Source organism: Balaenoptera acutorostrata, chromosome 9, assembly GCF_949987535.1.
Source record: "Balaenoptera acutorostrata chromosome 9, mBalAcu1.1, whole genome shotgun sequence".
In the NCBI taxonomy this organism is placed as follows: domain Eukaryota; kingdom Metazoa; phylum Chordata; class Mammalia; order Artiodactyla; family Balaenopteridae; genus Balaenoptera; species Balaenoptera acutorostrata.
In genome coordinates this window covers 12,658,088-12,679,421 of record NC_080072.1, presented here as the reverse complement: position 1 = coordinate 12,679,421, position 21,334 = coordinate 12,658,088, and the positions used below count along the sequence as shown (strand labels likewise).

General features: G+C 51.8%; 3 protein-coding genes across 11 annotated transcripts in view; 1 reads left to right on the top strand and 2 right to left on the bottom strand.

The window, feature by feature from the left end:
• Nucleotides 1-456: 456 nt before the first annotated feature.
• On the bottom strand, nucleotides 457-3,142 carry TIMM10 (translocase of inner mitochondrial membrane 10). Of its 4 annotated transcripts, none has more exons than XM_007196456.2 (3): nucleotides 3,062-3,142; nucleotides 2,463-2,578; nucleotides 457-898 (listed from the first exon to the last, which is right to left on the bottom strand). In XM_007196456.2, the coding sequence occupies exons 2-3, from the start codon at nucleotides 2,531-2,533 to the stop codon at nucleotides 697-699; spliced, it is 273 nt and encodes a 90-aa protein (XP_007196518.1). In that variant the 5' UTR covers nucleotides 2,534-2,578; nucleotides 3,062-3,142; the 3' UTR covers nucleotides 457-696. The 4 variants fall into 4 exon arrangements, with proteins under 4 accessions (XP_007196518.1, XP_007196519.1, XP_057409150.1 ...); XM_007196457.3 differs by lacking the exon at nucleotides 3,062-3,142 and adding an exon at nucleotides 2,997-3,024; XM_057553167.1 differs by lacking the exon at nucleotides 3,062-3,142 and adding an exon at nucleotides 2,975-2,999.
• A 2,586-nt stretch (nucleotides 3,143-5,728) lies between these two features.
• UBE2L6 (ubiquitin conjugating enzyme E2 L6) overlaps nucleotides 5,729-21,334 on the bottom strand; it is a 28,057-nt gene continuing 12,451 nt past the window's right edge. For 2 of the 6 annotated variants that reach the window (XM_028162426.2, XM_028162427.2), the window contains one exon: nucleotides 15,434-17,256. In XM_028162426.2, coding sequence (XP_028018227.1) covers nucleotides 16,934-17,256 — 323 coding nt within the window. In that variant the 3' untranslated portion in view covers nucleotides 15,434-16,933. Of the gene's footprint in view, nucleotides 6,590-6,641; nucleotides 6,883-7,255; nucleotides 7,629-15,433; nucleotides 17,257-21,334 lie in introns of those variants that run through there. The other 4 variants (XR_009009357.1, XR_003621885.2, XR_003621886.2 and 1 more) reach the window with 4 other exon arrangements.
• SMTNL1 (smoothelin like 1) lies at nucleotides 7,041-20,122 on the top strand. Its single transcript, XM_057553854.1, has 8 exons — nucleotides 7,041-7,145; nucleotides 11,605-12,932; nucleotides 13,178-13,310; nucleotides 13,423-13,474; nucleotides 14,470-14,628; nucleotides 14,811-14,925; nucleotides 15,078-15,229; nucleotides 19,724-20,122. The coding sequence occupies exons 2-8, from the start codon at nucleotides 11,607-11,609 to the stop codon at nucleotides 19,866-19,868; spliced, it is 2,082 nt and encodes a 693-aa protein (XP_057409837.1). The 5' UTR covers nucleotides 7,041-7,145; nucleotides 11,605-11,606; the 3' UTR covers nucleotides 19,869-20,122.

Here is a 21,334-nt window from a genome sequence, read left to right as displayed (position 1 = left end):
GAAGCTGGGTCCCTTCACATGTTTCGATATTGCTGTTTAGAACCAAGAGGTTGTGGCTACTTCCTTCTTAAGTTTCATCTACTTTCCACCCTCTCCTCTAAATCGTTCCTTTATATCATTGAGGAAAATGCCTGCCTGCACTTGATTTTAAGTTGTTAGACATAAATAATATATACTGGGCACTTTCTATGGCCCAGGCATTATTCTAAATAGTTTATTCATATTAACTCATTTAATCTCCACAACAGCCCTGATTCTCCCCACTTTACAGATGAGGAAGCTACGCACAGGGAAATGACACGTTCAGGGTCACACGGCAAGCGGCTGCCGTGCAATGTAAACTTAAGCCACACGGTACCAGTCTATGCTTTTAAACACTACGTTAGACTCCCTCTGCTGGCAGAGGCTGTGTCTGCTGCCTTTACTCCCAAGTGCCAGGCACACTGCTTTGCACACTGTAGGTGTCAACAAACTTGTTTTAATATATAATATATATAAACACACACACAGTCACATGCCAGAGTGACAAATACCCCTTCTTCGACCGGGAAAGAGCTCCATCATACCCTGGGCTCCTGGAGACTCTCCAGAAAGTGCCTAGGCCTGGCAGTCTTCACAGATGACACCCAATGGGGGCACTTTTATTAGACAAGTGGGAAAGGACAGGGTGCACCTTGAGGTGTACTGCCTGGGACCTCATGCGGGCCCGGAACTCTGCTGCACCCTCTTCATCAACTCTTCGTCCTGCATAGACAATTCTGTCAACTTTTTGCCCATCCGCTCATGGATGTCCAGGTACTTGGAGACACACCGGTCCAGGCACACAGACTCGCCCTTGGACAGTTCTGCTTCCTTGTAGTGGGGAGGCACGCACTTCCGGTGGCAGGCACTGGTCATTCTAGAAAGAAGGAAGGGCAAGGTCAGGTCAGCAGCATCCTGTGGCATACCAGGAACCCTCAGCCATTCCTGCCCTGCTATACTGATTTCACCTCCCAAGAAGGCAGTGTAAATCCTCAGTTTGCACCTCGACTATCTTGTAAGATCCTTGAGAGCAGGAACCTTGTGGGGGCCCATGTTTATGACTAATTAAACAGGAACCATTAGCAGAGTACCAGCTACGTTCCAGACATCACGCTAAGTGCTTGACATGGATTCTGTCTTGCAGTTCTTATGATAACCCTATGAGGTCGGCACAATCAATATCCCCCTTTTTACAGATAAGGAAATGAAGGCACAGAGCCTCAGGAACACATAAAGCTGGGCTATGAACCCAGGTAGCCTGACTTTACAGCCTACATTTAAAAATTATTGTAATAGCCTCCAAGATAAAGCAACTAATCTAGGGAGGATACCAGAGAGCTTAAGCCAATAAAAATTGCAAATATTTGTTGACTGCTTACTTGACTTGTGTTGGGCTTAATGCTAAGAGCTTGTCATATACTTTTACATTTAATATTGATAATGTCTCTGTGAGGAAGGTACTATTATTAACTCCACTTTAAGGTGGGGAAACCACTGTTCTAACAGTCCATGTAACTTGCCCAAGGCCATAGTAGTGGTGGTTGGTGCAGCTACGATTTGCTGCCAAATTTGCCAGATGGTTATGGGCACTAGTTAGGAGTCAGACTGCGTTACTGGTCCTGACATTGCTACTGACCAGCTGTGGACCCTGAGAGAGTTATTTAACCTCTAGAAACCTCAATCTCCTCACCTTTAAAAAAAAGATAATGCAGGGCTTCCCTGGTGGCGCAGTGGTTGAGAACCTGCCTGCCAATGCAGGGCACACGGGTTCGAGCCCTGGTCTGGGAAGATCCCACATGCCACGGAGCGGCTGGGCCCGTGAGCCACAATTACTGAGCCTGCGCGTCTGGAGCCTGTGCTCCGCAACAAGAGAGGCTGTGATAGTGAGAAGCCCGCGCACCGCGATGAAGAGATGGCCCCCACTTGCCACAACTAGAGAAAGCCCTCGCACAGAAACGAAGACCCAACACAGCCATAAATAAATAAATAAATAAATAAATAAATAAATAAAGACTTTCAAAAAAAAAAAAAAAAAAAAAAAAAAAGATAATGCATATAAAATGCTCAGCATGTGTCCGAGATGGATTAAGAGTTTAAGAAATGTTGACTACTAAGTGGGCTACGTGCTCTTTGTCAAAAGGCAAATGCTCTACTCTTCCTGGAACACAACTAGAGCCTGGACCAGACCTTCTCTTCCTGCTCAGCTCCTACATCGCCAATTCCATCCCAACCTAAATGCCCAATTCCTTCTAGTGACCCCACACTGCGTCTGCATTAGCCCTTAAGCATGGGGCGGGAGTTGGGGGTGCCGGGAGGGTAAGCCCGGGCCTCAGGTTCCCCCAGAATGAGGAAAATAACTTTCAGAAGTTATCCACCTCTGCCTTGGCAAGAGTGACCTGGGATCATTCTCTAAGAAAAGGCAGCGCAGAATCAGCCCTTACCTGTTGTACATATCAGCCATCATCTCTACCTCCAGCTCTGCCGCCAGCTGCTGGGCCCTAAGCGGGTCCATTTCAGCCCTGCACCGTGGAAGAGATCTCCCTCTGGCCTCCTAATCCTGGGGGCAGACATCATGGTCAGCACCCACCCCTCCCATTCACCTTCCCATCGCAGGGGCTGGAGGATGTGGAGGAATCAGAGGGCATCAGACCAGCAGGGGCCACTGACCTCAGTGAACTCAAAAGTCCCATTTCACAGATGTGGGAACTGAGGCCCCGAAGGGGAACACTGCTTAGCCCAAGGTCACAGAACATGTCAATGGCGGGGCTGGAAATCGAGCCCCGGAGCCCTGACTCCCAGTCCCTCTAGGTCACCTCTATCCAGAAGAAGGGGAGACCGGAACGGAGCATGAACCTGCGGAGCCCTAAGAATCCGATCATACGCGGAACTAAGGCTCCCGGGCCCCAGCCCAGGGTCTACACCTCTGAAATGGCGGCGCCATCATCAGGATCACCTTGAGGTCAGACGTCACTCACCACGGCCTGGGGCCAGCCACAACGCCCCCTATGTCCCCAACTTCGGGTAAACACTAGAAACTCACCGGGCGCTCAGGTAGGATAGGGCGGAAGCACCTGGGTCACTTCCGGGAGGGAAGTCCCGCCTCTTATCTGATCCGTACGCGCTTCCGGAATGAAGTACCAACGAGGCGGCGCTGGAAAATCCGCTACCATAGAGAGGGAGCTGCTGGCCCTGGTTAAGGCGTCTGCCAAATGCTAGAGAGGACTCCAAAGTACCATAGAGGCTTGAGCGGGGCGCAGAGCGCCTGCAGACTGGTTAGAATTCTTGTCCTTAGGGGTGTCACGGAGAGATTTGAGTTTATTGGTTCTGTAAGAGGGGCAGGACCACAGAACTCAGTGAACCTCGCTCTCACCTCCGAAGAGCTGAGGCCAGAGGTCAAATCAGGCGCGGAGTAGGAAGAATGCCGCCAAACTGCAGCTCTCAGTTTGTGATGTACTTAAGGTCACCTGGGACGCTTAAAATAATCCCGAAGCCCAGGGCTCACTTCGTACCAATTAAATCAGAATCCCTGGGAGTAGGACCCAGGCATCAGTACATTTTAAAACTCCCCAGGTGATTCCCATGTGCAGCCAAGTTTGAGGACCAATGCTCAGAGGCCCTTTGTGTGAATACAGCTGTGTGTAGGTCACTAAGCTTTCTCCGGGGTTGCAGAGACAAGCAAGGCACGGTTCCTGCTTGCAGAAAGATGAGTCAAGTATACAGTATGTTTTAGTCAGCTTCTGTTAGACGCCCTGGGCCCTAAAGAGATGAATAGGACCATTGTGGCTGCCACCAGAACTAACCTAGTGTGTATGGGTGAGGAAGACGGAGGGTACTTGTGAACTCTTCATCTTTCAAGACTTAATGTATTTCTCGGTCTGCACGCCCGCCTTCCGCACCCCCCCAAGAAAAACCCACCTCAATCCCTGGATTTTTCAAGGGATTTCCCAGTAAATGAAATTTAGAAGATGCAAATTAATGATTCAGTGGTACATTGCCCATAGGAGAAGGTGGGCTAGACACTTTATATGGCTGGTCACCATATGCTTCCCTAAAGAAGTTCCAATTTTAAATATTGCCCTCATTACTGCTCTAAGGACTCAAACTCTTTGTCAAACCCTGTGCCTTGATACTTTAAAATTTAGGTATAGCATTCAGATAGTAAAGTAGTAAAATACGCAAGCTTAATTTTTAAATATATATTCATTTTTATAACTATCACCCAGATCAAGATACAAAATATTTCCAGCACCTTAAAAAGTTATCTCATGTTCCTTCCCAGTCAATACTCCCTCTTCTGCAGTGAACCACTATTCTGACTTCTGTCACCATCAGTTAGTTCTGCCTACTCTTGAACTTCATGTAAATGAAATTGTACATTGTTTTCTGTTTTGTGCCTCACTTCTTTAGCTCAATGTAGCATCTGTAAGATTTCATCCATATTGTCGTGTGTATCTCTTATTCATTCTTTTTGATGGCTGTCTAGTGTTTGATTGTATAAATAAGCCACAGTTCATTTATCTATTCTCCTATTGATGGACTTTTGGGTTGTTTCCAGTTTGGGGCTATTATGATAATGCTGCTACGTATGTTATTGTATATATGTTATCCTGGTTTTTACTTTTGAGAATATAGTCAACATATTATGGAGTATTAAGAAATTGCATGGAAAAAGGAGATGGGTTCTTAAGAGAGGAATCTGCTTCCTAGATGGGATTTTTATTAGGTTTTATGAAAGGTTACATACTGTATGATTCCATTTAAATCACATTCTCAAAATGACAATATTATAGAGATGGGAGAAGAGATTAATGGTTGCCTAGGGTTAGAGTTGGTGGGGGGAGGGAAGGAGGTGTGCTGAAGGGGACAGCACAAGGGAGATCTTTGTGTTGATGAAATTGGTTCTGTGCCCTGATTGTGGGAGAAGGTGTTTATTCAAATCTAAGCTGTCATAGAAGTATACACACCATTGTACCAATGCCAATTTCCTGGCTTTGATATTGCATATAGTTATGTAAGATTTAGCCTTCAGTGGATAAATCTTAAGTAAAATTTAACCTTCTGTACCCTCTCTGTACTATTTATGCAACTTCCTATAAACCTATAATTATTTCAAAATAAAGTTTTAAAAATCATTACAAAACAAACGAACAAACAAAAAAGATGATGTATTTAAAGCACCTAGTCCATGACAGATGCTCAATAAAAATGAATCTTTTTTTTTTTTAGATTTTTATTTATTAGGGAAAATTTTTAAAGTACAGAAAAGCGGAGAGCACAATATATTGAACTTCCACATATTAATCACCCATCACCAAGATTTGACAATTGTCAACATTTAGCCATATTTTCTTCATCTAATTGTATCTCTAACAGATGAAGTCCTTTTTTCACAATGACATTTTTTTCTGTTTTTCTTTTCTTTTTTTTTTTTTTGGCTGCATTGGGTCCTTGCTGCGCGCGGGCTTCCTCTAGTTGCGGCGAGCGGGGGCTACTCTTCGTTGCAGTGTGCCGGCTTCTCATTGTGGTGGCTTCTCTTGTTGTGGAGCACGGGCTCTAGGAGCGCAGGCTTCAGTAGTTGCAGCACGCGGGCTCAGTAGTCGTGGTGCACGGGCTTAGTTGCTCCGCAGCATGTGGAATCTTCCCGGACCAGGGCTCGAACCCATGTCCCCTGCACTGGCAGGCGGATTCTCAACCACTGTGCCACCAGGGAAGCCCCCCACAATGCCCTTTTCATGCCCTTAAACTTACAGACATCTTATCACTAAATGCAGCTGGCAATCAACAATATTGCACTGTTCAACCATTGGTACCCAAACTTGGCTTTCAGATCATCCCAGGAACAGGCCCCTAAATTCCCGTTCCATATTTCTACTAACTAATTAAATCATTTATTTATTCACTATCCATTTATTGAGCACTTCATATGACCCAGGCAATTTGCTAGGCCCTGGGCATACAGCCATGAACATGACAAAGTCCCTGCCCTCATGGAGCTTAGAGTCTAGAGAGAAAGTCAGGTAACAAGGAAATGAATAAGGTAACTTTGGATTCCAATCCATATTCCATAAGAAAATAAAATATGCAGAAGCGATGGAGAGAAACTCAATGTCGTGGGAGAACTCTCTGAGGAAATGAAATTTGAGCTGAGAGCAGAAGAATGAGAAAGAGCCAGCCTTGCAAACAGCAGAAGCAGAACGGTTTACAGCCCTGAGTATGGAAAGGAATCAACTCATCGGAGGAATACGAAGGAGCCAGTGTTGCTGAAGCGGTGGGGAGGGGGAGGGGTTGGGGGGGGTCACAAGCTTGCAAGTCACAAGCCCCTCACACATTCTCCAGAAGTAGTACCTTTCTTAGATCACAGGACACCTACAGAAGGTAAAGGTGTTTCGTCTTTCTGAGCAAAATCTCGATTCAACACAAAAATCTTTTCAGAGCCTCCTGCGTACCCGTCACCTCGGCTCCAAATAGAACTCGGCTCTGTATTTCCTAGACTCTCAGCGCAGCGATCCATCAGCTTGGGCCATCACTCTTCTCTCTCTCCCCAACCGCTCCCCGTCCAGTGGGAGCCCTGAGAGACATCGCCACCTCGGCAGCTGTCCCGTTCACCCCTCCTTAGCCCACCCTTCCGCAGCTGCTCTAGTCTGAGGAAGGGTAAAAGGGACTATTTAAAGGAACGTGGTGGGGGGGATGCAGAGGAGGCCTAGCCTGGGCTCTGGATGGGCAGGGGAGGCCAGACAGCTGGTGACCATGCTCCAAATGGGCCTGCAGATGGTTTGGGGAGTTGCCAGGGCCAGGCGAGTACATCGGGAAGGGAGATGAGCGCAGGACGGATGCTGCCCGGCGTCAGGCGGGAGGCACTGGCTGTGATTGAAAGGTGCCACCTGTCAGATCTCCATGGGAAATCCGAGCCTCCCAGTTCAGGGGAGAGTGTTGTACCAACAGGACAGTAAACAATGCTCGTCTGCAGCCCCAGGATCTTGCGGGGGGGGGGGGGGAGGGGGAGGGGGAACGGGGACTGAAGAGCTGGGGGCTAGAAACCGCAGGGGCTTAAAGACAGCCCGGGAGTGCGGTCGCTCAGCTGGAGGAAGGAGACAGCTCCAAGCCCCCAGGGAGAGGCCCTACAGGTAGGAGAAGCTCTGGGCCCCTTTCTAGGCACCCCCTCCATCTGCCAACTCCTCTCCCATCTTCCAAGGACCCGAGGAGCCTCCAAGCAGGGCCCCACCGTTGGAGAAATCCAGGCTCCTTCCTAAGTCTCTCCACCACTATGTCCACTCTTTCTCAATGCCAGAGTTCGGGGGCTCAGCCCTGCAGTGCTGGGCAACTTGAAGTCACCCGCCAAGCAGCCTGCAGGTGGCCATCCATGTGGACCTGACAGGCAGAGAGGGCCTTGGGAGACTTACCAGTCCAGTTGGGGTGGGAGGCAGAGTCTCTAAGCAGTTGAGAGTGGCATCTCCAAGGGATGTCCCCGCTGAGGTGAAAGCTTTAGGGCCACTGGAAGACAGACTGGGGAGCAGTGATTCGTGGAGGTGTTAGCTGAACCATCAAACGTTGTCTGTACCATGTGGGGCTTGGAACTCGGGCTCCTGGGTACTTTTCCTTCCAGTCTGCTGAGAAAAACAGGAAGAGAGAGAGGGGAGCTGTCTGCAGTGGACACAAAACAGGGGTGGAATGAATCTTTCCTTCCTCCTTCCTGGGGAAGGAACGAGGGAGGAAAGTGGAGAGGAAGGTCTGCCATGCACTTGGAAGAGAGAGCTGACCTCTTCCACCATATCTGACTGCCCTCGCCACCAGTGGGGTGCCCCTCATCCTGGGCTGGAGCCTTTGAAGGGACACTGGCTGTGGAGCTGGCGGGGGCAGTGTCTCTGGCACATGCTCTGGACTGGTTGTCAGGAGACCTGGGTTCTAGGTACAGTTGGGCCATTTAACTGTCCTATGACTTTAGTCAAGGGGCTTCAACTCCCCAAGCCTCAAATTCCTACTCTGTAAAATGGGGCCAGTAACACTTATTCTGAAGGGTTAGAGTGAGGAACTAGGAAGGTAAAGCAGGGCACCGCAGCGCAAGCTGTAAACTGCTATGGAATTAATGCTGGGGTGGGTGGTATTATCCGGGCGTCTCAGTATTCTGAGTTTCTTCACTCCTTGGCTATTTATGACAAGCCTGGAGGGTGGAAAGCTGAGGTGATGCACACACAGGATGGCTGAGGGGTGTGTATGTGTGTGTATACACCTGCCCTTCCCCTCCACCATGCTAAGTGTGTAGCATGTAGATGACGGGTAAGATGGATGCAGCACTCAGCTATGTCTTAGCCAATTACTCCCACATTTTGAGGTATAAAAAGGGCTTATCGGAACTTCCCTGGTGGTCCAGTGGTTAAGACTCCGCACTCCCAATGCAGGGGTCACGGGTTCGATCCCGGGTCGGGGAACTAAGATCCCACGTGCTGCACAGCGCAGCCAAAAAATTTTTTTAAATAAACAAATAAAAAGGGCTTATCATCTCATTGGTGTTCAGTTCTTTTTGCCTTGTCTTTTACCAACTAAATGCCCTCATGGCTGAGTCAGGACCTTAATCTGGCACAGGGCTGGACAGAGGCCAGCCTACACCGTACAAGCTGATGTATACTGAGTGCTCCTTCCATGCCAGGCACACCCCAAAATACTTTCTATGCATTGGCTTCCTTAACCCTCCACTGTCCCTATGAGGTGAGACCTATTTTTATCTCCAGAAATCAAAATACAGGGAGGGTAAGCAGCTTGCTCAAGGTCACAGTGGGAGAAGAAGTGGGAGCTGGGATCCCATCATAGGAAGCTCCAGAATCAATGATTTTCACCTCTGCTTCCTACCACCTTCCAAACAAGAGTGCAAGGCAGGGATGGGTTGTGCGGATCATTTAGACCGGCACTTGCCATACTTTCTTCTGCTAAAGGTGGCATCGCTCAAGAGGGCAATAGATGCACCTCAGGGAAAATAAAGCAAAAAGAAAACGAAGCAAGAAAAAAAAAAATCCATGGCCACATAGGTTTGGAGAAAAGCAAGTTAAATAGAGCTAAGCAAAATTAAGGTTACTTTACCATGGGGTATCTGGAATCTATTTAAGTGCTAATGAAGTTGTAAGACTCTAAAAGGGTCAAGAGTAGGCTGTTTCTGGAACAACCTTAGCCAAAGAACACCTACCCCACCACCGCAGCCCTTAATATGGTCTTAGGAGACCCTAGTTTTCCACAGAACACAGTTTGCAAACCTGATCTAGACCAATCCTGTCATTGTATTGGAAACTGAGGCTCTCTCCAGAGAGGCAAAGAGACTTGCTCAGGTCTCAGACCAGGAGATGGGGTTCAAGGCATGCTCCCAGCTCCCTGCAGATGTGCGTTCCATCCCCCAGGCTCATTTGTTTCCCTCTAACTTTAATAGATTCCCGGAGCTGCTGAACCATGAAGGGGCTCTGGTGGGAGGGGTGGAATTGGAGGGCAGCATGAGCATCTTTGAAAATCCCAGCCTACTTCCTAGGAAACGGTGGGAGACCAAATCCAGGGACACCAGGACTTCGATCTGGGGGCAGTAAGACCTGAATGGGTGGCAGAAACAGAGCCCTGTCCCTCATATGCCTGTCTTCTTGCCTCTGTCCCAATTACTCAGGTACCCTGGGTACTGTATCCAGAACGATGGCCCTGCAGAGGGCAGGAGGTATTTTTAGCCAGTGACAAGGAGTGTCTACTTCTTTTACTGCCTGAGTCATGCCCTGAACGTTATTTGGAGATTATTTTCTCTGTAAACAGACCCCCCCCCCCCAAGAAGGGCAGAAGCTAAAGGAGCTGGCCCTGTCCGCCCCCGCCCCCAGCTGTTTTTGTAGATCGGACAGTACAATCATCCCTTAATGTCTGTGGGGGATTAGTCCCAGCTTCCCTTGCGGATACGAAAATCTGCAGATGCTCCAGTCCCTCATATGAAATGTTGTATTTGCATATAACCTTACAATCCTCTCTAATACTTTAAATCATCTCTAGATTACTTATAATACCCAGTACAATGAAAATGTTATGTAAACAGTTGTTAATAACAATGTAAATGCTCTGTAAATAGTTGAAGTGGCAGCAAATTCAAGTTTGCCTTTTGGAATTTTCTGGAATTTTTTCTTCAAATTTTTTCCATCCAAGGTTGGTTGAATCCACAGAACCCACAGAAAAAGAAGGCTGACTGTATATACAGTACTTGAATAGGAAACCTCATGATAAAGTTGGAGGATCAGATTTCCCTGCAGAGGTTAGTTAGGGAGAGTATTTTCTTCTTCACCAAAAGAAACTCTTCCATGCCCAGGCCCAGCTCTTCAGAGAACCACACACACAGGCTGTCAGTGCTGGCAGAGACCCAGAGACCAAGCTGGCCCAGGGTTCCCCAAATTTCAGGCATTTTAACACCACCTCCATGATTTAGGTATTTTGTATTCTGTATTCTGCTTTCCTGAAGGTCTTCCTTTGAATTAACTTACTTTACTTCAATAAATGTATTTATAAAAGAAATTTTATATCACTATTGGAAATGGAAACTCGATATTACTGACCAGAAACAGAAAGTAACTGTAAAAATAAATACAATGGAATCAAAACAGTATTATTAGAGACTTCCCTGGTGGTCCATTGGGTAAGACTCCGAGCTTCCAAGGCAGGGGGCCTGGGTTCAATCCCTGGTCAGGGAACTAGATCCCGCATGCATGCCGCAACTTAAAGATCCCACATGCCTCAACGAAGACCCGGCGCAGCCAAAATAAGTAAATAAAATAAATACTCAAAACAAAACAAAAAACAGTATTATTAAGTTCTATCTAGAGACTTCTGTCTGCTTTGGGCTCTGAGCGTGAGGGCAGCTATCTCCATCAAAAGGGGAGAATAGCAACTGCTCCATGGGGGTCTAGGAGGCTAGTGTCAGATTATAACCACCTCACTGACTTATTCAAAAAGAGGTCAAATCGGCTTCCCTGGTGGCGCAGTGGGTGAGAATCTGCCTGCCAGTGCAGGGGACACGGGTTCAAGCCCTGGTCTGGGAAGATCCCACGTGCCGCGGAGCAACTAGACCTGTGAGCCACAATTACTGAGCCTGCGCGTCTGGAGTCTGTGCTCTGCAACAAGAAAGGCCGCGATAGTGAGAGGCCCGCGCACCGCGATGAAGAGTGGCCCCTGCTTGCCACAACTAGAGAAAGCCCTCGCACAGAAACGAAGACCCAACACAGCCATAAATAAATAAATACATAAAATTTAAAAAAAACAAAAAAACAAAAAACAAAAAAACAAAAAGAGGTCAAATCATTGAAAAGGCATTATGGAACCCAGTGTTCCTTAAAGCCCAAGTCACAACCTGCAGGGGGCCTTTAGGTGAACATCATCCAACATCAAGTAAACGTGGCTGGCCCAACACCCCAATTTTGGGGATGTGGTGCTCTACCCCTTCATTTAACCAAGGGAAAGTGGATACTTGTGTCACATGTCTGAGCAGTGGGGGACCCAGGACTGAATCGCAGGTCTCCAGACTCCAGGGCCTTCAGCGGCAGAAAGGGGGCATGACCAGGCCTGCTTGTTTTCTCTTTTCAGAGATGGAGAAGAAGGAAGGGAAGCCCTCTGAGGACGGGACCCCTGTGTCCCCAGCCACGGAGGTCCCGGAGACAGTGGGAGGCGGAGCCTCTGCTGAGGAGGAGGCCACAGGCCCAGCTGAGAGGACCATCACAGAGGGGCCTCCAGATGGGGCAGGAAAGCAGGAGAGGGCACCAGCTGAGGGCAGCATTTCAGCGGAATTCCAGGGGGAATCCAAAGGGGAGGCTGAACTTCAGAAGGAGGACAGGGGGAAGCAAGAGACCACCGTGGCTCCTCAGGAGATGGCTGAGAGGAAGGAAGAGACCAACTCTGAACCCAAGGAGGCTGAGGGAAAAGAGGAGACCACGTTGGCCTCTGAGAACCAGAAGGCTGATGAGAAAGAGGCCAAGCCTGGATCTAGGGAGAAAGCCAAAGTGAGTGATGAGGCACAGGCTGCTGGGGAGCAGGAAGACAAGGCTGGAGGCAGGGAGGCTGCTGGGAAGGAGGAGGCCAAGGCTGGAGGCAGGGAGGCCAAAGGGAAGGAGGAGGCCATGGCTGGAGGCAGGGAGGCTGCTGGGAAGGAGGAGGCCATGGCTGGAGGCAGGGAGGCTGCTGGGAAGGAGGAGGCCAAGGCTGGAGGCAAGGAGGCTGCTGGGAAGGAGGAGGCCAAGGCTGGAGGCAGGGAGGCTGATGGGAAGGAGGAGGCCATGGCTGGAGGCAGGGAGGCTGCTGGGAAGGAGGAGGCCAAGGCTGGAGGCAGGGAGGCTGATGGGAAGGAGGAGGCCATGGCTGGAGGCAGGGAGACCGAAGGGAAGGAGGAGGCCATGGCTGGAGGCAGGGAGGCTGCTGGGAAGGAGGAGGCCAAGGCTGGAGGCAGGGAGGCTGCTGGGAAGGAGGAGGCCAAGGCTGGAGGCAGGGAGGCTGCTGGGAAGGAGGAGGCCAAGGCTGGAGGCAGGGAGGCTGCTGGGAAGGAGGAGGCCAAGGCTGGAGGCAGGGAGGCTGCTGGGAAGGAGGAGGCCAAGGCTGGAGGCAGGGAGGCTGCTGGGAAGGAGGAGGCCAAGGCTGGAGGCAGGGAGGCTGCTGGGAAGGAGGAGGCCATGGCTGTAGGCAGGGAGGCTGCTGGGAAGGAGGAGGCCAAGGCTGGAGCCAGTGAGGCTGCTGGGAAGGAGGAGGCCACAGTGGCCCCTCAGAAGGAGAGTGACAAGACGGAGGAGCCCAAGGCTGAAGCCCAGGAGAAAGCCAGTGCTCCAGAGACCAAGTCAGACTCTCAGAAGAAGACTGCCGTGGAAGATGAGGCCAAGCCTGAACCACAGGAGGAGGTGGTGAAGGAGGAGGTTAAGGAGGAGGTGGTGAGTGAGAAAGAGGAGAGGAGGGAGGAGGCCCCGCAACGTTCTGGAGTCCCCTGCCCACCCCGCCCCCAAGCAAGCCCCTCCCCTGCTTTAGTCCTTTGGGACAATCCAGTCTTCCACCCACTGATATCAAGAGCCTGGGGTGGGGGATGCAGCACTGTGGCCCCAGGCTGCCTTCCAGATCTTTCTGAAGCCCTCCAGAGCCTCAGGCAGGTGCGAGCCCACACAGCTCATGTCCGTTCCAGGAGCCAGGCTGGCCTGACGAAGAGCAGGACCAGGGTGTGGAGGAAGAGTCAGAGGAAGGGGCAGGAGTGCTCCCCAGCTCCGCCGAGGAATGGCCCGAGAGCCCCACGGAGGAGGGCAGCGGCCTCAGCCCCGGTGAGTGAGAGCCCAGGAGCCCACGGACGCTGCAGGGGCCCCCCTGAGGGAGCATGAGGGCAGCGCACCATGGGTCACCCCAGCTTCCCTCCCTCCCGTTCCTTTCCCCTAGACGGGCTGGGTCCAGACACCGCAGCTTCCGGAGAGACCAGTCCTTCAGCCAGGTAATGTCAAACTCTGGAGCCCCAGCTCCAACCCCTGCTGCCACTTGCTTCCTTTAAAGGCTGCCATCCCCTGGGCCTGGGCCTCCCCAGTGCTGGTCTCAAGATATGCCAGGAATTATGGTTTTCAGCCCCCTAGCCCAGGGCAGAGCCCGGGAGACAAAAGGAGCCGGAGTGTGGGAGCGAAGGGGCAGTGGAGCGTATCTGGTCCGTCTCTCACTCACTGCTGAAGCCTCCGTGGTGTCGGCCTCACCCGTAAGCGAGTGAGCAGAAAGCCTGAGTTTGAACAATGACTCTGCCACTTACCAGCTGTGTGACCTTGGCCCCATCACTGCCCCTTTCCTCCCCTGTGAAGTGGGCACAGTCACGGTACCTACCTCATAGGATTCTTGTGAGGCTCAAACGACATCTGTGTATAAAGCACTCAGCCCAGCGCCTGGTGCTGGCTGGTGCTGGATAACATGAGAGCCTTACTCTTGCCAGGGCACAACTTTCGTCATTAGAAGAGTCTCCCTTTATTTCGAGCTGAAATTCACCTCCGTGTCACCTTCTTCGGGAAAGGTACCCGGTTGAACGTTCGTGGAGCGTGGTCTACATTCCCCCTCCCACGCAGGCCTTAGAACCACCTTGTCAGGTAGCTATTCTTGCCCCATTTTACAGATGAGGAAGCTGAGGCTCAGAGGAGTGACATGACAGTCCCAAGGTCACACAGCAAATAAAAGGCAAAGGCAGGATTCAAACTCAGGTCAGACCTCAGATGTGCCTTCGTTCTGCCCACACATGCGCCAGACCACATGCTCCCCAAAGTTAGACTGAACCTCACTATTCCTTCTCAGCTCTTGCCAGTGCTGGGCCCAGAGGAAGCGTGTGCGAGAGTGGGGACCACAACTTCGTACGCCTCCTGAGACTGCAGGCACCACGCTCAGCCAGCCTCCTCCCTCCTCCCCACAGTGGCTGGTCCCAGCCCCTCTCACCCTTCTCCAAACGTTTCCACGCAGTGACTCTTCACCCAGCGATGTGTCCCCGAGTCCCACGGAGCCCCCTCCCTCCCAGGAGAAGAAGAAAGAGAAAGCACCAGAGCGCAGGGTGTCAGCCCCTGCCCGGCCCCGGGGGCCCCGTGCCCAGAACCGCAAAGCCATCGTAGACAAGTTTGGGGGGTAAGATGCGGGCGAGGAGCTGGTGGGGCTGGGTTGGTTGGACGGTCGGGGGCGGGGGAGTCCTGAGGGGCAATAGGAACAGCCCGAGCCCAGGCAGGAGGACTGACCTCTGGGGCTGGGGCTCCTCCCTGATGGGACCCTCCCACCTCTCTGGCCTGACCTTCTCTGTCCCTCGCGCACAGCGCAGCCTCGGGCCCCACGGCCCTGTTCCGGAACACCAAGGCCGCGGGGGCAGCCGTCGGCGGCGTTAAGAACATGCTTCTGGAGTGGTGCCGGGCCATGACGAGGAGCTACGAGGTGCATGGGGGGGCGAGGGACCCTTCCCCAGGGCAGCAGTGCTGGGAGGGTCTGTGTGGTGCAAAGCCCGGAGGGTGGGAGGTCCGGCGGGGGCAAAGTCCGGGTCCTCTGGCTGAGGCTCACCGAGGCCTCTGGGCCCCGCTTGCCCGCAGCACGTGGACATCCAGAACTTCTCCTCAAGCTGGAGCAGTGGCATGGCCTTCTGCGCCCTCATCCACAAGTTCTTCCCCGATGCCTTTGACTATGCTGCGCTGGACCCCGCCAAGCGCCGGCACAACTTCTCCCTGGCCTTCTCCACAGCCGAGTAAGCCATGCCAGGGGATGCGGAGGTGGGTGGGAGCTCGGGGCACCTACACAGAATCGAGTGCCGGATTCACAGGGGTCGGGTAGTGCGGTGGCCAGGTAGAGGCTGTCACCACGCATTCATGAATTCAACAGATATTTTTTTTAAGATTTATTATTTATTTATTTATTTATTTAATTTATTTTTGGCTGCATCGGGTCTTAGTTGCGGCATGCGGGATTTTCACCGAGGTATGCGGGATCTTTTGTTGCAGCGCGCGGGCTTCTCTCTAGTTGTGCATGCAGGTTTTCTCTTCTCTAGTTGTGGCACGTGGGCTCTCTAGTTGAGGCGCGCGAGCTCAGTAGTTGTGGCGCGTGGACTTAGTTGCCCCGCGGCCTGTGGGATCTTAGTGCCCTGACCAGGGATCGAACCCACGTCCCCTGCATTGGAAGGCGGACTCTTTACCACTGGACCACGAGGGAAGTCCCCAACAGATATTTTTTGATTGCTGGGAACTGTTTTAGGACATAGCAGTGGGTGATACTTGCAAAATCCCTGCGTGCCTATGACTCACATTCTAAAGGGAGAGACAGATCATAAACACACATACGTGTGAAATATAATGTGAGGGAACAGGTGCCGTGAAGAAAATGCAGGCAGGGTAAGGGGTAGAGGAGGGGCAGACAGGGTGGTTGCTGAGATTTAGGGCCAGACTCTGACTCTGCCATTTGTTAGCTGTGTGATCTTGGACAGGCTCCTTCACCTCCCTGAGCCTCCATATTCTGATCTTTAAAATGGGCATGACATTTCCTCTTTGGCAGGGCTATGGTGAGAATTAAGTAAATAATTAAGTAAAGTCCCTATAAACAGTGCCTAAGCCATGGCAAACACTTCCAAAAAAAAAAAATCTTAGCTCCTATGTTATGATGAATGATATCACAGTTGTTATGATAATTATTATTCAGTGTGGGACCTGGAGGGGATTTATTGCTGGGGTTCACACAGCTGGGTGCCGGGGTGGTGGAGGGATGGAGACAGGGGTGAACTACACAGGCAGGAGGGGTGTGAGGAGCAGTGTGGCCCAAGGAAGAACCTAAGAGACCAAGACATGGCTGCCAGGTGGCGGGGGAGGAGGAGGCACTCCCACCGCCAAAGCACCGACACCAGACTCAGCCAAAGGCCTCCATCTCCACCCACCGGAGAGACATGACCTGATGGCCTTGGGGCTCCCAAGGAGCTCACGCCTGGAGCACCCGTCCTTTCCCACCTGGGAGGGGCTTCTGAGCCGCCTGGTAGAGACAGGACTATGCATAGGGAGTAGTCCACGAGGACAGCTCTGAGGCCCGGGAATGCATTTCCTGCCCAGTGCATTTCTAAAGCCCGGGGACAGGGAATAAGTCACTGGGGGTGTCGGCAGCACCTTGGTCCAGGAGGCTGAGCCCTCTGGTCTAGTCCAGGCCTGGCCACCAGCCTGCAGGGAAGCCTGGGCAGCAATCTTCCCCTTTCTGGGCCTGCGTGTCCCCATCGGCAAAACAAGATGGCTGATATTGATCTGTGTTTTTCATATGTTTTTTTCCCCCCTGACAGATTCCTCAAGCAAAATATTAAGTGAATGCCCAACATATTAAACAGATTTTAGGGAGGCCTTTTTAGGTTGGGAGGGGTTCCTGCAGCACTCCAGCTCAGCGCCCAACCCTGCTTCCCAAGATGGTCCCTGAAGCATGTCTATAGGGCCCTAGGGCACCAAGGATGCTGTTTGAAATCCACCAGACTTGATGCTAGAGAAGATCCCTTCCAGTTCATCCTGCCAAGGGATGGGGGGAGTGCCCTGGGGTGGGGGGCTGAGGGCGTCGGGAGCACCAGTCCTGCTCTGGGCTCAGAAGCACCTTTAATGGTGATGAACCAGGATTGGAAAGTGAAGCTCCTAGTCGGGGCTGAGAGCTCTCGGTGAACATCAGAAGGGCACGTGGCTCGGCCCTGACCAGGTGTCCCCGGCCTGTGGGGCCGGGTCATTGTCCTCCTGCAGCTGCCTTGCCTTGGCTCCAAGCCTGCAGAGCCACAGAAAGGCAGAAGGAATAATCAGGTGATGGCGACAGGCTGAGAGGAGGCATCAGGCAGCAGTGAAAAGGGAAGGATGTGCAGGGGATGCGTGGGGATGGAGGGTGGAGAAAAAAAGAGGTTGAAGGTGCCTCCTCCTTCCTAGCTCTTTTTTTTTTTTTTTTTGGCTACGCCATGAGGCATGCGGGATCTTAGTTTCCTGACCAGTGATGACCAGAGTTCGAACCCGTGCCCCCTGCAGTGGAAGCTCAGACTCTCAACCACTGGACCTCCAAGGAAGTCCCCCTTCCTAGCTCTTTGACCCTCGGCAGCTGACTTAACCTCTTTTAGGGCCTGGTGTGCAGACTAAGTGTGCAAAGTAAGGGGGCCCCTGCCGCAGCTGGCTCCCTTCTAGAACTTGCCTCTGATTCCCATGGAACGGTCAACGCTGGGGCCCCCAGGTGGCTTGATCTGCTTTGCTGCTCGAGGAGCCCGACCCCATTCCCCAGGCCCAGTGGGAATGAAGCTTTTGCCTCTCCTGCATGGGAACAGCACCCCGACCCACACCCAGGAGCCAAGAGCACTGCACTGGTTGCAGGGAGCTTGTCCCATTCTTCGAAATCCTCCAGTCTGTGCTCCTCCCTCCCGCTCCCAGGCCAGCCTGGCTTGGGTTTCGGCCCAGCTGTCTCAGCTCTAAGAGAGGATTTCCGCTGGGACCCTGGTTTCTCCTACTGCCAGCACCCATGGCGGTTTGGCAGGCTGGGACTGCTGAGACCCGGCTACAGGGCAGGGATGCCAGAGGCATCAGGCAGGCCTGCGGTGGAGTCCCAGATGTATCACTCACTTTGACGTTGGGCAAATCACCAAAATGCTCTGAGTCTCCAGTTCCTCTTCTGCCGGTTGAACACAGAGGAGTGGAGTAAATGAGACCATTCAAGGGAAAGCACTTGGGAGTCCCCTGGTGGCCTAGTGGTTAGGATTCCAGGCTTTCACTGCCATGGCCCGGGTTCAATCCCTGGTTGGGGAACTAAGATCCTGTAAGCTGTGTGGTGCAACCAAAAAAAAAAAAGGTAGGGGAGGAAGCACTTGATAAAGCTCCTGGCACATGGTGGCAAGGTCCCAACAGTGGTTAGATCAGATGATCGGCTTTAGCAAAGCCAGGAGTAGCTGGGAAGTTAGAAAAAGAGGACTTGCTGCTAAGTTCCATGCAGTTGCTCAAACACATTAAGCACTCCTGCCTCAGGACCTTTGCACATGCTGTTTCCTCTGCCTGGAATCCTCTTCCCACAGATATGTACCTGATTTACTCTTTTTAAATTTTTTTTTATAAATTTGTCTTTTTTATTTATTTTTGACTGTGTTGGGTCTTCGTTGCTATGCGCGGGCTTTGTCTAGTTGTGGCGAGCGGGGGCTACTCTTTGTTGCAGTGCACGGGCCTCTCACTGCGGTGGCTTCTCTTGATGCGGAGCACGGGCTCTAGGCGCGTGGGCTTCAGTAGTTGTGGTGCACGGGCTTAGTTGCTCTGCGGCACGTGGGATCTTAGTTCCACGACCAGGGATTGAACCTGTGCCTCCTGCACTGGAAGCGCAGAGTCTTAACCACTGGACCACCAGGGACGTCCCCAACTTACTCTCTTTAAGAGAACTTTCCTGGGGTCCCTATTAAAATTCTCCTTGGAGAATTCCCTGGTGGTCCAGTGGTTAGGACTCCGTGTTTTCACTGCCAAGGGCCCGTTCAATCCCTGGTTGGGGAACTAAAACCCCACAAGCTGCGAGGCGCTGGCACAAAATAAATAAATAAATAGATGAAAAATAAAAAAATTAAGCCATCACTAACATAATATTAAAAAAAAAATCCCCTTCAACACAGAAACGTACCCTGTCCCCCTTCCCTGCCTTATTTTTCTCCACAGCACCTCTCATTATCTGACGTACCATCGATTTCTGTTTGATTACTGTCTGTCTAGTCTACTGTAGTGAGAATGTCAGTGACATGAGAGTGGGGAATTTTTATTTTGTTCAGTGCTGAATTCCGTGGAAGAGTACCTAGCACATAGTACCCCTCAATAAATACACGGAAACTGGATGAAGCTGGAGATGTTGCAGCTACAAGCCAACACTCTGGCTAGTGTTGGGGGTCTGTCCTTTAAACTCTCCCTGAGGACAGGTATATGAGCACGTGGAAGGGGTGGGCTAATGCAGAACTAGAGGGTCTCACTCCTACATGAAGGCACACAGTGCAGTGAAAACACGGGCTTAGGAATCAGACCACGCTGAGTTTGTGTCTTGACTCTTGGGCCTCAGTTATCTCATCTGTACGATGGGATGGTTGCCCTAGATGACCTCCCAGCTCTGCCACACACAGTTCTGTGGGCTTCATCCTTGCCGGGCTGTCCCCACCCGTTCCCTGAGGCCCTGCATCCTTCACCGTTGGCTCTCTGCTCCACCCCTCCTCACCCCTCCCCATCCTACCCCTCAGGGAACTGGCCGACTGTGCCCAGCTGCTGGAGGTGGATGACATGGTGCGGCTGGCAGTGCCCGACTCCAAGTGCGTCTACACCTACATCCAGGAGCTGTACCGCAGCCTCGTGCAGAAGGGACTGGTGAAGACCAAGAAGAAATGAGGGAAGAAATGAGGGGCTGACCAACCCTGTGGGCAGAGGCGGGCAGGGGGCCCAGCTGACCAGCCGTGGCCCAGAGGCTCACTTCTGCTCACGGTGGCAGCAGTGCCGGGGCTCAGACAAGGGCAGACGGCACCAGTCTTAACTACATGAAAAGCTCTTTTGTAAAATCCGGTCTAGCCCCTTAGTGCTCCCTCCCTACCCCACCAGCAACATCTCTCACTCGGATAATAAACCCCGGCCGCCAGGGTTCCTCATCTGACATGATTTTCTCAACAACCATGAAAGGCATTTGGGAAAGGAGAGTGGGCTGGGTCCTACCACTAACCAGCTGTGTGTCCCTGGGCCAGTGAGTGAACCTCTCTGAGCTTCAGTTTACCATCTGCATGGGGATGATAGGAGCTCAAAATCATGCAGGTGCTGTGAGCGTTAAATGACATCATGAAAAGGACAAACAGCCTTGCCCGGGTCCTGTCACATAAGTGTTCTTTAAGTGATGGCCCAAAGTAACAGCACATCTTACATTTCCGGCCATGGGTGGCACTTTCCCAATTCTCTTCCCTTTTTCCACACTTCTCCCAGATTAGGGAATTCCAGGGCAGGGACTAGAGTAGAAGATTCTCTACAAATCTCACCCCAACTAGGCTAGTGGGGCCTAGAGTGATTCCCTTGACTCAAAGGTACCCCGTATTCTGTCTCTTAAAAGCCAGCGGTCTTCTAGGAGCTTAGAACCACTGCACCCAGAAAGCTCCTCCTTTGTGCTAAGTTAATCCCTCCAACCCTGGCTAGAGTTTTGGCTTGTTTTTGCTTTTCTGCTGCTCACTAGAGATGAACCCTGGAGCTGAGTATAATTTCCCGCTAACCATCTTGTCTGGCTTCATCAGCCATCTGGAGCATGTGCGCTGATGAGAACAGTTGATGAAAAACACAAAAACAAAACCCAGCCAGCTTGGCACTGCAGCTGGAGGTGTGGCCTCTGCCCTCATCAGCAGAGTGGACCTGGCAACCCACTGAAGCGCTCTGGGCCTTGGTTGTCTCATCTATAAAAACGGGGAGGTCATCCTTGTAGATGTGTCGACGACCGCTCAGGCCAAGGGTGGTCTAGTCCCTCACGGCCAGCTTTCCCCACAATGCTTGGGGTCACACAAGCCTCCACGCCCAGCGAGCCCTCAGCTGATGAAAGCAGGGTCACACCTTTTACTAGACTGCAGCGAAATCCCCAGCCTCCTCTTCTCCCGATGAACCACCCGTCCCCTCAGTGAACACTCAGTTAGACTCCACAGTCCATCTGTGACTTTAATAGCTGGGCAAACACATGGTCTCCGTGGCTCCCGTGGACTGAAAGCTGGAGGGGAAACACCTCCCCGCCTAAAGCCTGGTCCCCAGGAACCAGCAACCTAATGGGACAGCAAGTGGTTTAAACACCGTGTAGTCAGGGGACCTCCCCAGCGGTCCAGTGGTTAAGACCC